Here is a 17,500-nt window from a genome sequence, read left to right as displayed (position 1 = left end):
TCTGGAACATCCTGTCTTTGTCCACCTTGTCAATTCCTCTCAGTATTTTGTATGTCGTTATCATGTCCCCCCTATCTCTCCTGTCCTCCAGTGTCGTCAGGTTGATTTCCCTTAACCTCTCCTCGTAGGACATACCTCTTAGCTCTGGGACTAGTCTTGTTGCAAACCTTTGCACTTTCTCTAGTTTCTTTACGTGCTTGGCTAGGTGTGGGTTCCAAACTGGTGCCGCATACTCCAATATGGGCCTAACGTATACGGTGTACAGGGTCCTGAACGATTCCTTATTAAGATGTCGGAATGCTGTTCTGAGGTTTGCTAGGCGCCCATATGCTGCAGCAGTTATTTGGTTGATGTGCACTTCAGGAGATGTGCCTGGTGTTATACTCACCCCAAGATCTTTTTCCTTGAGTGAGGTTTGTAGTCTCTGACCCCCTAGACTGTACTCCGTCTGCGGCCTTCTTTGCCCTTCCCCAATCTTCATGACTTTGCACTTGGTGGGATTGAACTCCAGGAGCCAATTGCTGGACCAGGTCTGCAGCCTGTCCAGATCCCTTTGTAGTTCTGCCTGGTCTTCGATCGAGTGTATTCTTCTCATCAACTTCACGTCATCTGCACACAGGGACACCTCAGAGTCTATTCCTTCCGTCATGTCGTTCACAAATACCAGAAACAGCACTGGTCCTAGGACTGACCCCTGCGGGACCCCGCTGGTCACAGGTGCCCACTCTGACACCTCGCCACGTACCATGACTCGCTGCTGTCTTCCTGACAAGTATTCCCTGATCCATTGTAGTGCCTTCCCTGTTATCCCTGCTTGGTCCTCCAGTTTTTGCACCAATCTCTTGTGTGGAACTGTGTCAAACGCCTTCTTGCAGTGTGTGTGTGTGTGTGTGCGTGCGTGTGTGTGTGTGTGTGTGTGTGTACCTACCTAATTGTACTCCTAATTGTAGTTGCAGGGGTCGTGACTCAGCTCTTGGCCCCGCCTCTTCACTGATCGCTGCAAGGCCCTCTCTCTCTCTTCTCTGAGCTTTGTCATACCCCGTCTTAAAGCAATGTATGGTTCCTGCCTACACTACATCACTTGCTAAACTATTCCACTTCCTGACAACTCTATGACTGAAGAAGTACTTCCTAACATCCCTTTGACTTGTCTGAGTCTTCAGCTTCCAGTTGTGACCCCTTGTTTCTGTGTCCCCCCTCTGGAACTTCCTGTCTCTGTCCACCTTATCTATTCCACGCAGTGTTTTGTATGTCGTTATTATGTCTCCTCTATCTCTCCTGTCCTCCAGCGTCGTCAGGCCGATTTCCCTCAACCTTTCTTCGTAGGACATTCCCCTGAGCTCCAGAACTAACCTTGTTGGAAACATTTGCACTCTCTCTAATTTCTTGACGTGTTCGACCAGGTGTAGGTTCCAAACTGGTGCTGCATACTCCAGTATGGGCCTGATTTACACAGTGTACAGAGTTTTGAACGATTCCTTACTAATGTAACGGAATGTTATTCTCAAGTTTGCCAGGCGCCCACATGCTGTAGCAGTTATCTGGTTCATGTGTGCTTCCGGAGACATGCTCGGTGTTATGCTCACCCCAAGATCTTTCTCCTTGAGTGAGGTTTGCAGTATTTGGCTATTACAACTCAGGAACAAAAAGTCCTGTTATCCTGAATGTAGAGGGAAGCAAGAAGCAGAACAAACACAGCTGAATGACTTTGAATTATATTTTCCTTCACCTAGTGCTATTATAAGTATTTACAAGTATGTACATTATACACTGTTGGAAATATATGTGCACAACACAGTAAATCAAGAGGCAAAGACAGTCTGGAGACAGAACGGACAACCATGTTCAAGCAGCTCTAGAATGGAAATGACAAGGGTGGAAACATGAGTGGTGGCCACGCCACCTCCACAATTGCCAGACCCACCTTCTCATTGGTTGAACCTAGATACTGATCTCACGATGGGGCTCCATCGTCCTACCCTTAGCACCCAGTTCGCTGGTTGGGGAAGTAGTCTTTTAGCGAGTGTGTACACACCGAATAAAGGTTACATACTCTTATTATGCCACATTGGCCACCTAGCCTATACTCTATCTGCGGTCTTCCTTGTCCTTCCCCAATCTTCGTGACTTTGTGTGTGTGTGTGTGTGCAAGACAAGGCACTGGGGGTGGAGATCTTTTAGCTCAAGTACTTTCACGCTTCTCAGTGCGTCATCAAGAGCTATGCGATGTTGTAAGAATAGCACCTAAAGAAATGAAGTTTTCTCAGAGTAGGGTAGCGTGGGGTGGCACCAGCTCCAGCTTCTCTCAGAATATGAGGCACCGGCTGACTGCCACCCACCCAACCTAGCACAACCTCACATGGGATAGGGTGGACATGAGCCTCCAGGTTTACAGAGAGCGGGAAACAGAAAAAAAAGATGTAAGAACCAATCTTAATCTTCTTTTAATTGCCGATAACAAGTCATGTGACATAAGAGATTATGTTGCAATAGTGGATGATACACATGCGGAATGCTGCTATTATGTGTATAAGAAATAAATGAGCTCATTTGTCAGCTTAAACCATACGGTACCGGAGATTCTAGAATGTTCCAGGAAATACTCGGTAGACTCTCATCATATATCCCTACATATTGCCTACCAATATTCTCAGTATCGATTAATATGACTGTGTTATTTGTGAATCTTCGATAATATTTCGATAATATTCTGATAATATTCCTATAGTATTCCAGTTCATGAATTTTCGAATATCCTTTAAGTCCGCTAACAACCTAACTCTGTAATCCACTAAGGTAGTTACAGTCACCATGTTACAGTCAACAATGTCAGTTCTTGTAGTGACCCACCATGGTGGGCCGCTACCCACCATGGTGGGCCGCTACCCAGATAATTGTACCCAACAGTTCTGTCACAGAAAGAAACATAATTTAATCCTCTATCTTGAAACATGATAGGAATACTGTATATATATATAAACTCAAATTATGGGCTGTACAGTAGGATGACTCCAGTGTCCTGCCTTCATCTCCATAGAATAAGTCAGAAGATAGTGACTTCTGCTGCGGCAATTACAGTTGCTGATTGCCTTAGGTGAAATGCTGGGAAGTATACTTACCCCGAGGTCCTTCTCTTTCAGATAGTTTTGAGGTTTTTGTCTCCCCTGAGCTTGTACTCTGTTTCCGGTAATCTTTGCCTTTCCTCCATTCTTATAACATTTTCAAAGTCAAGTGAAATTAAAGTTCCACTAGAAATTTCAGAGATATAATTTATCAAGGTGGGCCAACTCTTATTCGCATTAAAATATTATCAATTTCTCAGCCGCAATAGCTGGCGTGTCTGGCATCCTCCTGGGCACACTGGCTGGCCAGCTGGGCAACGTTTTCCATGTAACAAACAGTGTGTCTGGCGCCATCCTCGGCCCGTTGAACGGAGTTTTTCTTGCTGGCATCTGTGCACCCTGGGTCAGCACTAAGGTAAAATAAAAATTATTTAAGACATCATAATCCATTACAATTTCTTGAGTGAGAGACGAAGGTACAGCCGAGTGAAGGTAAAACAATGTCTTATAACCACTTGTGAATGTTTAGAGTTCAGAGAAGTATAAATTACATGTTCAACAATTTTATTTTATTTTGTTATCACACTGGCCGATTCCCACCAAGGCAGGGTGGCCCGAAAAAGAAAAACTTTCACCATCATTCACTCCATCACTGTCTTACCAGAATGGTGCTTTACACTACAGTTTTTAAACTGCAACATTAACACCCCTCCTTCAAGTGCAGGCACTGTACTTCCCATCTCCAGGACTCAAGTCCGGCCTGCCGGTTTCCCTGAACCCCTTCATAAATGTTACTTTGCTCACACTCTAACAGTACGTCAAGTATTAAAAACCATTTGTCTCCATTCATTCCTATCAAACACGCTCACGCATGCCTGCTGGAAGTCCAAGCCCCTCGCACACAAAACCTCCTTTACCCCCTCTCTCCAACCTTTCCTAGGCCGACCCCTACCCCGCCTTCGTTCCACTACAGACTGATACACTCTTGAAGTCATTCTGTTTCGCTCCATTCTCTCTAAATGTCCGAACCACCTCAACAACCCTTCCTCAGCCCTCTGGACAACAGTTTTGGTAATCCCGCACCTCATCCTAACTTCCAAACTACGAATTCTCTGCATTATATTCACACCACACATTGCCCTCAGACATGACATCTCCACTGCCTCCAGCCTTCTCCTCGCTGCAACATTCATCACCCATGCTTCACACCCATATAAGAGCGTTGGTAAAACTATACTCTCATACATTCCCCTCTTTGCCTCCAAGGACAAAGTTCTTTGTCTCCACAGACTCCTAAGTGCACCACTCACTCTTTTCCCCTCATCAATTCTATGATTCACCTCATCTTTCATAGACCCATCCGCTGACTCGTCCACTCCCAAATATCTGAATACATTCACCTCCTCCATACTCTCTCCCTCCAATCTGATATTCAATCTTTCATCACCTAATCTTTTTGTTATCCTCATAACCTTACTCTTTCCTGTATTCACCTTTAATTTTCTTCTTTTGCACACCCTACCAAATTCATCCACCAATCTCTGCAACTTCTCTTCAGAATCTCCCAAGAGCACAGTGTCATCAGCAAAGAGCAGCTGTGACAACTCCCACTTTGTGTGTGATTCTTTATCTTTTAACTCCACGCCTCTTGCCAAGACCCTCGCATTTACTTCTCTTACAACCCCATCTATAAATATATTAAACAACCACGGTGACATCACACATCCTTGTCTAAGGCCTACTTTTACTGGGAAATAATTTCCCTCTTTCCTACATACTCTAACTTGAGCCTCACTATTCTCGTAAAAACTCTTCACTGCTTTCAGTAACCTACCTCCTACACCATACACTTGCAACATCTGCCACATTGCCCCCCTATCCACCCTGTCATACGCCTTTTCCAAATCCATAAATGCCACAAAGACCTCTTTAGCCTTATCTAAATACTGTTCACTTATATATATTTCACTGTAAACACCTGGTCCACACACCCCCTACCTTTCCTAAAGCCTCCTTGTTCATCTGCTATCCTATTCTCCGTCTTACTCTTAATTCTTTCAATAATAACTCTACCATACACTTTACCAGGTATACTCAGCAGACTTATCCCCCTATAATTTTTGCACTCTCTTTTGTCCCCTTTGCCTTTATACAAAGGAACTATGCATGCTCTCTGCCAATCCCTAGGTACCTTACCCTCTTCCATACATTTATTAAATAATTGGACCAACCACTCCAAAACTATATCCCCACCTGCTTTTAACATTTCTATCTTTATCCCATCAATCCCGGCTGCCTTACCCCCTTTCATTTTACCTACTGCCTCACGAACTTCCCCCACACTCACAACTGGCTCTTCCTCACTCCTACAAGATGTTATTCCTCCTTGTCCTATACACGAAATCACAGCTTCCCTATCTTCATCAACATTTAACAATTCCTCAAAATATTCCCTTCATCTTCCCAATACCTCTAACTCTCCATTTAATATCCATTTAATAACTCTCCTCTCCTATTTTTAGCTGACAAATCCATTTGTTCTCTAGGCTTTCTTGACTTGTTAATCTCACTCCAAAACTTTTTCTTATTTTCAACAAAATTTGTTGATAACATCTCACCCACTCTCTCATTTGCTCTCTTTTTACATTGCTTCACCACTCTCTTAACCTCTCATCAATGTCATCATTTATTTTCTTTAAATTGTCATCGTGTTCTTCTAAACTGGAGTAACATTTTCAAAGTAACACAATAATGAACCAATCAGAGTGGTTTCAATACATTTTTTAGGATGTCTTTTGAATCATATCTAGTATACTATGTCGTGCCGAATAGGTAAAACTTGCGATTTTGCCTTAAGTAGCAACGCTCTTCTTGCCGAATAAGGCAAGTGAGAATTTGTGTATGGAATAATTTCGAAAAAATCATTCTGAATCTAACGAAAAAAATATATTTCATGGTGTTTGTTTATTATTAAATTATTGTAAACTTATCTAAAATATATTTAGTTGGATTAGGCTCAATTAAATTGCGCTTGTTATAATAAGCTTAGGTAAATTTTCTAAGGTCCTTTTGTACAAAATTATTAAATTTTACATTAACATAAATGGAAAAAAAATTATTTTTGAACGTATAATAGGAAATTTTAGCAAGGACTTAATTTTAAATGAGTTCTTGCTAACTGACCAGTTTTACCTCCTCGGCACGACATATATAAATACATATACATGTTACACAGGGGGCTGTGGCGGGTTTCGTCACGGCTTTCGTTTACAACATGTGGCTGGTGATTGGCAAGTTTGTACGTGGTGGAGGATCACCACCACGATTACCCTTGTCCACCTCGGGATGTCCGGAGAACCTGGCAAACAATACTAACTCTACCCTCGTGACTCTGCTTACCAGAGCATCAAGCAGCGCTCTGCTTCCCAACCTTACTACTACTCCTCGGTTAGTTTAAGTTAAAATATTTTAGTTAATAACAAACTAGTCTTTCAGTGTATGTTTTTAGCAGAACTTTTTCTGACTATCATAATTACGTTCAGTTTATAAGATTCTGTTCACAAGTGATCATTGAAACAGAGGAAAGATATCATACCTAGACTATACCTGGAGAAGGATTCGGAGGTCAACGCCCCCACGGCCCGGTCTGAAACCAGGTCTCGTTTTGGATCAGGGCCTGATCAACCAGGCTGTTACTCCTGGTCGCACGTAAACCGACGTAAGAACCATAGTCCGGCTGATTAGGTACTGTCTTTGGGTGCCTGTCCAGCATCTTCTCGATGATAGCCAAGGGTCTATTGATAATCCCCCTTAAGTATGCTGGAAGGCAGTTGAGTAATCTTGGGCCCCTGACACTTATTGCGTTGTCTCTTAGTGTACTCGTGGTGCCCCTGCTTTACAATTGGGGAATGTTGCATCTCCTGCCTTCCCACAAATGCATTTGTGGTCACAGTGGTGCCTATGCTAACCTTCCTATGGTGTAGAAATATACCTAGTTGGACGAATCTTATTGTGGCTATCTGGTCCAGTGGCTTACGCGACGGTCTGGAGTTTTGAGACTCTCTGACCGCGGGTTCTATCCCACCCGTGGTATGGTTTATACTCTAATGGGATCTGAAACCAGACCTGCGCCCCCCAACAACTACAAATAGTCACACTGGGATGGCCCAGTAGTGAAAAATATAGACTTAACAATGCTTCAGAGTGTCGGGGAAGGATAGAGCCGCCTTCTGGTAGTGAGAGCTCCTTATGCAAGGGACTTTCTGTTAGCTGTTCACAACTCCAGCCTTGGCACACGCTTTGATCTACAGACCATACGCATTGGTGTTGCCTTTCGACTTGCCGTTCCTATTCTCTCCGAATACAAGTGTAATTGCGGCAGTGAATCGGTAAACCGATTCCGGTATCATGGTCTTATGTGCCGTAGATCCAAGTGAAAGATTGCAAGGCATGAAGAGGTTAATAACATCAAGAAGAGCCTCGCAACAGCCGTATGCTCAGCAATAGGATACCCCCCCCCATATGCAGATCAGATGGTAACCAGAAGTGCCCAGTGGTATCACCCTTCAATCATGGACAGACGGCAAGCAGGTGGTGTGGGACTATACATGTGCATCTACACTGGCTGATACCTATCGTCAATGCACCATTATTATTATTATTATTATAATCAGGGGGAGGCGCTAAACCCGGAGGTTTATACAGCGCCTGGGGGGGGGGGATGTGGAAGGCATTCAGGCTTAATTTGGGGAACTGGAGCACAGATCTAATTCCCTAAATCAAGAGCCCCTCACCAACATCAAGGAACCTTCCTTGAGAGGTCAATGCACCAGCGAGAAAGGAGGGGCAGCTGCCAGCTTTAGGGAGTCCCAAAAGTCTATAAAATACAGTGAACGTGCTCATCATTATATATTCGTTCCAATAGGTTCAGAGACTCTTGGACCATGGGGAAAGAGTGCATATCTAAGGAGCTAGGCAAAAGACTCATCAGGGTTGCTTGGGATCCAGTGTCTCAGCGCTGCGGTTCAGAGGGGTGACGCCTGCTGGGTACCCGCCTCAGCTCTGAGCAGCTGGACCAGATTTTTTAAATTTAAATCTGTGATAAACTTGTAGCAATATGCACCTGAAATCTCTCCCTCAAACCTCTTGTATTACATATACCATCTTCGTACCAGCAATGTATCTTTTAAATATTGTGTACCTTATTATGTAATAAAATATGCCTATTAGTTAAAAAATTGAAAGATGGGGTGGCAGGGGAAGTGGAATATTCAAATAACTTCAGGAAGAAATCATAATATTCTTCCTGGAACAATTTTTATCCACTTCTCCGAGGTTATGGTCCCACAATATATATGTCGTACCGAAGAGGTAAAATTTCCGAATTAGGCAAACGAAAATTTGTGTATGCAATAATTTTGCAAAAAATCATTCTGAACCTAACGATAAATGCATTTCATTGTATTTGTATATTATTGAATTTTTGTCAACTTACCTGAAATATATTTAGTCGGATTAGGCTAAATTAAATTGCGCTTGTTATAACATGTCTGGGTAAATTTTCTCTCTCTCTCTTTCTCTCTCTCTCTCTCTATACATATATATATATATATATATATATATATATATATATATATATATATATATATATATATATATATATATATATATATATATATATATATAATATACATATACATATACATATATATAAGTAGTGCTGAAGGCGGCTGAGCGGTCCATGCAGCTGAGCGGTCTCTTCTACAGAGCGGTCTCCTCCCGAAAGGTCTGCGGCTGTACGGTCTCCTCCTGAAAGGTCTGCTGCTGAGCGGTCTCCTTCCACGCCCGCGCGCCCGCCCTAGCGCCAGCCCGTCCGCGCCGACCCGACCCTCGACCACCTCGCCCTCAACCCCCCACCCACGCCCCCTACCCATGCCCCGCACGCCCGCCCGATCGGGGGCCCGCCCACGCCGACCCGCGCCCGCCCTCGCGCCTGCCCGCGCCTTCTGCAGCGTCGTCCAGATTGCCCCCACCCCCCAAATTTTTTTCCGATTTTTTAAAATTTTTTTTTTAATTTCTTGTTCTCTCCAATTCCTCGGATCAAGTTTTTCTCGATATCATTAATACAAAGACTCCATCTCCTCGGATCAACACCCTCTAAACCATATATTTCTCCTCCACTTCCTTGGATTCCCCCCTATGGGGTTTCGAATTTCTTATGATCTCCTCGGATTAACACTCCCCCACACCTCCCACCACCCACTTCTACCTCAAATATTCCTGCTTTACGTCCTTGGATCAAGTTTTTCTCGATATCAATAATACCAAGACTCCATCTCCTTGGATTCCCCCCTCTGGGGGTAAGCATTCAAAATGGACTCCCACTTGCATCCCAAATTCCCTGCTCCAGTTCCTCGGATCAAGTTTTTCTCGATATCAATAATACAAAGATTTTCCCCCCACGCCTCCCACCATTCACTTCTACCTCAAATATTCCTGCTCTTCTTCCTTGGATCAAGTTTTTCTCGATATCAATAATACAAAGACTCCACCTCCTCGAATCAAGTTTTTTGGATTCCCCCCTCTGGGGGTAAGCATTCAAAATAGACTCCCACTTGCATCCCAAATTCCCTGCTCCAATTCCTCGGATCAAGTTTTTCTCGATATCAGGTAAGCATTCAAATGAACTCCCCCTATGGGGCATGGTACTTTCTCTTACTACAGGTCTAAACAAGTGTGACGTCACCCCACCTGTGTTTACTCGGCGGTCAGTGACGTCACGTGATGACCTCACACACACAGGCTGAATCTTGTCGACTTCCCCCTATGTCAGTGACGTCACGTGATGACCTCACACACACAGGCTGAATCTTGTCGACTTCCCCCTATGTCAGTGACATCACGTGATGACCACACACACAGGCTGAATCTTGTCGAGCAGACAATAAAATGCAGGATAACACTATTTATTATACAACCAATGCATTTCATATACATCCAACAAAAAAAAATTCATTGAAAAAAGGTACAATTCATTGACTAAAATCAATATATTTTTCTCTTGAAGAAATTCTATGCATTTTTGTTCTGGATCTTCTTCGTCGTCACCATCTCAGTATTACACATTTCATATACAACATAGGGAAAACATTTTCACTCTTAACCCAGGATAACCCAAATAGTTCCACATTTTTTCGTTAATACCCACAACAATCCACAATTTCTTTACAAAATACAACACAAGTCTAGACATTTTTCTCGTTTTAACTATTTCATCAGAAAAAGTCTGGCGAATCTTATCTGACCGATCTCAGATAACATCTGAAGTCACTCCCCACGAAGTAACCTTCTCTCTCTCTCTCCTTCTCCCCACCTTCCCAAACCCTCACTCTCCCACCAACATCTCACAACATCATCTCACAATTTTCACTCATAACCCACAATTTCATCAGAAAAAGCCACCACAACACTTACAACATATAATCACTTTTCGATAAATTCACTAGACACAATTTTACATATTACGAAGTTAATACGCACACACACACACACACACACACACACACACACACACACACACCTCACTTTACTTTGACCACCTTCAAAACACACTCATAAATCATTTGAATACTCACAAAAGCACCTTTGAACATTTCCAAACACTAAAACATTTCCAAGACAACATTTTGAATACTCCCAAATAAGATTTGACATCTCTAATTTATCTACACTTACATATTTCATTAAATTACAATTCATCCCCCAAACTCCTCCCTCATTCTCCAGATTTTTACAACAGTATCACAAAAACCAACTCAGACACTTTACTTTGAACAACACCAAAAACACCATCAATTACTTTTGAATACTCCAAAAACATCATTCGAACACCCCCAAATCACCACTGAATACTCCCAGAACTCCTTCATAAATACTCTTGCACATCATTTGAACACCTTTAAAAACACCTTTGAATAGTCTCAAACACCACTTGAGTACTCCCAAATACACCACTGAATACTACTTAAACACCACTGAATACGGACAAAACACCACCAATATCACCATAAACTAAGATCAACATCACAGACTAACACCCATTTTCACACAAATCCTCTCAAATCACTATAACCAAGACGATTACCAATTTCTATGAGTACACTCACCTCCAACTAAGATGTAACATGAGCGCAAAAAACATGAACACAAACCAAACACACACAAACACTTACAACAGAATCACCTCTTTTTCGGCATCTCTAGTTCGACAACAACGCCCCACAACCCACATCACCCACATCCGACAACACCCACAACCCACATCACCCACACCCCACTACACCCACAACAACAACCCACAACTTATAACCACTTTTCAGCAACTCTAGTTCGACAACATCACCCACAACCCCCCACAACCCACAACACCCACAACCCACAACACCCCACAACCCACAACACCCACAACAACAACCCACTTATAACATCTTTTTTTTGGTATCTCTAGTTCGACAACAACACCCACAACCCACAACACCCACAACGCACAACACTTACAACCCACAACACCCACAACAACAACCCGCTTATAACATCTTTTTTGGTATCTCTAGTTCGACAACAATACCCACAACCCACAACACCCACAACCCACTTATAACATCTTTTCGGTATCTCTAGTTCGACAACAACACCCACAACCCACAACACCCACAACCCACATCACCCACAACAACAACCCACTTATAACATCTTTTTGGTATCTCTAGTTCGACAACAACACCCACAACCCACAACACCCACAACCCACAACACCCCACAACCCACAACACCCACAACAACAACCCACTTATAACATCTTTTTCGATATCTCTAGTTCGACAACAATACCCACAACCCTCATCACTCACCAATTTATTCACAATTTTTCCTCTTTCGATACAAATTTTTCCCCTTCTTTTTATTGAATCTTAAAATGTAATACACATTCCTCCCTACATTACTAAAATTCTAATAAAATCCTCTCCATACCCATCTCCTTGTATCCACATAAATTAATATTATACTCACAACAAGTAATCTCACTACCCAGCTACTGCGACATGTTTCTACACACTCCAATCTTTTCCAGTGTATCATAACTTTTCACTTCTATAATTTCTTTTATAATATTCACACATTATCTTTATTTTCAGTAAAATCCCCCCATATTTCATTAAATTTTTAATACAACCCTCCCCATATCCCTCTCCATCTCACCCACATTTCTTCACACCCACTCACCCGTCTCCCAACACACCTCTTCAGAACAAACACAAAAATCACATCTCACTACAGAACAACCCACAGATTACTTCGAACACTCTCATAAATCATTTGAATACTCACATAAACACCTTTGGACATTTTCCAAACAACACTGAAACATCATTTGAACACCTTCCAAAACACCATCAAACACCTCCGAATACTGCCAAAACACTACTGATTACTACCAAATCACCACTGAATACTAACTACCAAAACACCGTCAAAATCACCAGAAACTAAGTTTAGCATCACCAGCTAACACCCATTTTATAGAAATTCCCTCCCCATGGGCGCAAAAAAAAAAAAGAAAAACTTGAACACAAACCTAATACACAAACACTTAGTACATGATCACCATCAGCTGAAAACATATCTTGTACACACATAAATCTAAGTCAACCACCAACAACAATCACTCATGTTCACTTACCTCAAAAATCACTAATATCACAGAAAACACTCATTTTTCATAAACTTTCACACAAAAAAAATCATATTTAACAATATCTAAGCGCACTCACCTCACTACCACCAACACACGATGTCACACCTCACAGGACCGGCGAGGTCACCTCCAGTGACGTCACACTCCCATCTGTGTTTACTTGGCGGTCGGTAACATCACACCCAACCCACCTTGTTTCACCCTGTTGTACCCACAATATCTAAGAACACTATAACCAAGACGATTACCAGATTTTATGACCCCACCACTAAGATCACAGAAAACACTCATTTTTATAATCATTCACACAAAAATCACGATCACCAATTCCATATCATGTTTACCATCATCTATCAACCCTCATCACCAAGATCACCAAAAATCTAAGATCATGCATCTCAAAACTACTATGATCACTGAAAACACTTATTTTTTTAAACATTCGCACAAAAATAAGACATACACAAAAAATACCACGACACTTCCACCAACATCTATAACATAACATGAGCACTATAACATATCACCATCACCAAAAAAAAAAAAAAATAATACACACACACCCACAACTTATACATTTCAATCACAAATTTAAGACATGAGACATACACACCCAATCTAAGACATTCACCTCCAACTAAGACATACACATCATAACTAAGACATACACCAAAACCTATACTTGACATATTGACAATAAATATAAGACATAAGCACAAAAAAATTTACCATGTCATGAGACATTAATAACAAAAAAGGCACAATACCGTGACTGGAACGATACACAAATAACCCGCACATAAAAGAGAGAAGCTTACGACGACGTTTCGGTCCGACTTGGACCATTGACAAAGTCACACTAACCAGAGGTGGAGTAGGACGGCTATAAATAGGCAGGAAGAGGTGATGGTAGTAGTAGTAGTAGTAGTAGTACAACTACTACTACTACCATCACCTCTTCCTGCCTATTTATAGCCGTCCTACTCCACCTCTGGTTAGTGTGACTTTGTCAATGGTCCAAGTCGGACCGAAACGTCGTCGTAAGCTTCTCTCTTTTATGTGCGGGTTATTTGTGTATCATGAGACATTACCAGAACTAAGTCACACACCTCCAACTAACACACACTCACTTTACTAAGTTCATGTTAACTATTCATCAACTAAAAATATTAATACAATTTACCCACCAAATTTGTTATAATCATCAAAAAATAAAACTGTTTTACACATTTTTTCTCAAACTAAATATTTATACCACATTTATCATTTCTCACCTATGCTACATATCACATTTCTCATCCACATCATCTCTAAAACATCCTTCCTTATTCATCCGTATATCTCTTAGAGATATTTTATCCCGACGACCCATCATGACACTAGGAGCCAGAGTGTAGTAGGTGGTGTTGGAGTGGTGATGGTTGCTCTGGCTCCTACGTCGTGATGGGTCGTCGGGGTTAAAACATCTCTAGGTGATATACGGATGAATAAGGAAGGATGTTTTAGGGTTGATGTGGATGAGAAATATGATATGTAGCATAGGTGAGAAATGATAAATGTGGTATGAATATTTAGTTTGAGAAAAAATGTGTAAAACAGTTTTATTTTTTGATGATTATAACAAATTTGGTGGGTAAATTGTTGGTGTGGCTGGAGTAAAGTGGCAGCTTGTAGGCGAATCTTTCTTACTGCTGCTTTGGCAAAGAGAAGGCGAAGAGTGTTTCCAACGGCAGTGGGTCTGATTCCACCATCCCTCTTCTTCAAAGCACATAGTGAGGTTCCAAAAAAAAAAGAAAGGTTTAATTTCTTCTGGGATTCGCCCAGCCAGGCAGTTGTTGACGAAAGTTGTTAACTCGGTGAGAAGAATTGATGCAGATTCACCGAGTACTGCATTTACCATCTCTTCGATGTGTGTGTGTGTGTGTGTACTCACCTAATTGTGGCTGGAGGGGTCGAGACTCAGCTCCTGGCCCCGCCTCTTCACTGAGTTTTACTAGATCCCCTCTCTCCCTGCTCCATGAGCTTCATCATACCTCATCTTAAAGCTTTGTATGGTTCCTGCCTCCACTACCTGATTTGCTGCACTATTCCACTTCCTAACTACTCTATCACTGAAGAGATACTTCCTAACATCCCTTTGACTCATTTGGGTCTTCAACTTCCAGATGTGACCCCTTTTTTCTGTGTCCCCTCTCTGGAATATCCTCTCTCTATCCACCCTGTCTATTCCACGCAGTATTTTGTAAGCTGCTATCTTGTCTCCCCTAACCCTCCTGTCCTCCAGTGTCGTCAGGCCGATTTCCCTTAACCTTTCTTAGGACATTTCCCTTAGCTCTGGTACTAACCTTGCCGCAAACCTTTGCACTTTCTCTAATTTCTTGACGTGCTTGATCAAGTGTGTGTGTGTGTGTGTACTTACGTAAAAAAATGTTGTGGAGGGATTAGTAAGTAAATTTGGGGTGCCAAGGGCAAATGAAAATGGAGAGCCTTTAATTGAGCTATGTGTAGAAAGAGGTTTGGTAATAAGTAATACATATTTTATGAAAAAGACGATATATATACAATATATGATATAGCACAAAATGAAAGTAATTTGTTACATTATATATTGGTGGATAAAATGTTGATGGGTAGGCTTCAGGATGTTTATTGAGAGGCAATTGATTGTCGAATCATTATTTAGTTGTAGTTACAGTTAGAGCAAGAGGTCGATGGAGCAAAAGGAAAATGGCAACAGCAAGTGAGAGGTGAAAGTTTATAAACTAAGGGAAGAGGAAGTTAGGGTACGATATAAGCAACTGTTAGCAGATAGGCGGGCTAGTGCGAATATTGGCAGTGAGGGGGAGAGTGGTGGAAGAGAGGTGAGATAGTTTTAAAAATGCAGTGTTAGAATGCGGGGCAGAAGTTTGTGGCTAAAGGAGGGTGGGTGCAGGAGAATAGAGGAGTGATTGGTGGGATGATGAGGTAAAGGCTGCAATAAAAGAGAAAACGGTCGCTCATGAGAGGTTTTTAGAAAACAGAAGTGATATGTGAAGGGCGGAGTATATAGAGTGTAAAAGAAAGGTGATGAGAGTGCAAAAAGAGCAAATGTTAGAGTGGGTGAGGCACTGTCAGCAAATTTTGCTGAGAATAAGAAAAATATTTGGAGATAAGCAGATATCGATAAGATATCGGGAGTATTTTGAGGAACTTTTAAACGTTGATGAAGAAAGGGAGGCAGTAATTTCATGCACTGGACAGGGAGGTATAACATCTTTTAGGAGTGAAGAAGAGCCGGATGTGAGTGTGAGGGAGGTGCGTGAGGCATTACGGAAAATGAAAGGGGGTAAAGCAGCTGGAACTGACTGGACGACAGAAATGTTAAAAGCAGGGGAGAGGGATATAGTGTTGGAGTGGTTGGTATTTTTGTTAAATAAATGTATGAAAGAGGGGAAGGTACCTAGGGACTGTCAGAGAGCATGTAGAGATCCTTTATATAAAGGGAAGGGGGACAAGAGATTTTTAAAAATTGTGTGGGAGTAAGTTTACTGAGTATACATGGTAAAGTGTATGGTAGGTTTATTGTTGAAACAATTAGAGGTAAGACAAAGTGCTGAATTGCAGATGAGCAAGGAGGCTTTAGAATGGGTAAGGAATGTGTAGATCAAGTGTTTACATTGAAACATACATGTGAACGGTAAATAACAAAAAAGGCACAATACCGTGACTGGAACGATACACAAATAACCCGCACATAGAAGAGAGGAGCTTACGACGACGTATTTAGATAAAGCTAGCGAAATTTTCATTGCATTTATGGATTTAGAAAAGGCATATGATAGGGTGAATAGAGAAGCAATGTGGCAAATGTTGCAAGTGTATAGCATAGGTAGTAGGTTACTTAATGCTGTAAAGAGTTTTTATGATGATAATGAGGCTTAGGTTAGGGTGTGTAGGAGAGAGAGAGATTACTTCCCAGTAAAAGTAGGTCTTAAACAGGAATGTGTAATGTCACCATCGTTGTTTATCATAATTATAGATGGGGTTGTAAAAGAAGTAAATATTAAGGTGTTGGGGAGAGGGGTTGGGATTAAATTATGGGGAATTAAATACAAAGTGGGAGTTGACTCCTTTACTTTTGCTGATGATACTGTGCTTATGGGTTGCAAAGATTAGTGGACGAGTTTGGGAGGGTGTGTAAAGGTAGAAAGTTGAAAGTGAACATAGATAAGAGTAAGGTGTAATGGTATCAAACGATTTAGATAAAGAAAAATTGGATATCACATTGGAGGAAGGGAATATGAAATGTGTTCATATATTTGGGAGTTGACTTGTCAGCAGATGGGGTTATGAAGAATGGGGTTAACCATAGAACTGGTTAAGGAAGGTGAGTGGTGTGTTGAGGTATCTGTAGAGACAAAAAACGTTATCCATGAAGGCAAAGACGGGGATGCACGAGAGTATAGTGGATCCATCACTCTTACATGGGTATGAAGCATCGGTTGTAAATGCTGCATCAAGGAGGACACTGGAGACAGTGGAGATGTCTTGCCTAAGGGAAATGTGTTGTGTAAGCATTATGCAGAAAATAATAAACCATACCACGGGTAAGGATAGAACCCGCGATCAGAGAGTGGTATGGTTTGTTTGCAATCGTGTCATTACGATTTCATGAGTCATTATGCAGAGAATTCATAGTGTGGAA

At 41.7% G+C, this 17,500-nt stretch overlaps 1 protein-coding gene across 1 annotated transcript in view; it reads left to right on the top strand.

Moving 5' to 3' along the window:
• Positions 1 to 3,328: 3,328 nt before the first annotated feature.
• LOC128685554 (uncharacterized) overlaps positions 3,329 to 17,500 on the top strand; it is a 37,340-nt gene continuing 23,168 nt past the window's right edge. Inside the window, exons 1-2 of the mRNA XM_070086278.1 lie at positions 3,329 to 3,477; positions 6,298 to 6,509. Of these exons, the coding sequence (XP_069942379.1) occupies positions 6,337 to 6,509 (173 nt within the window). The 5' untranslated portion in view covers positions 3,329 to 3,477; positions 6,298 to 6,336. The remainder of the gene's footprint in view (positions 3,478 to 6,297; positions 6,510 to 17,500) is intronic.

The sequence above is a fragment of the Cherax quadricarinatus genome, chromosome 1, assembly GCF_038502225.1.
Source record: "Cherax quadricarinatus isolate ZL_2023a chromosome 1, ASM3850222v1, whole genome shotgun sequence".
Taxonomy (NCBI): domain Eukaryota; kingdom Metazoa; phylum Arthropoda; class Malacostraca; order Decapoda; family Parastacidae; genus Cherax; species Cherax quadricarinatus.
The sequence above is the reverse complement of the archived record's forward strand: the minus strand, read 5'-3'. Positions and strand labels throughout refer to the sequence as shown.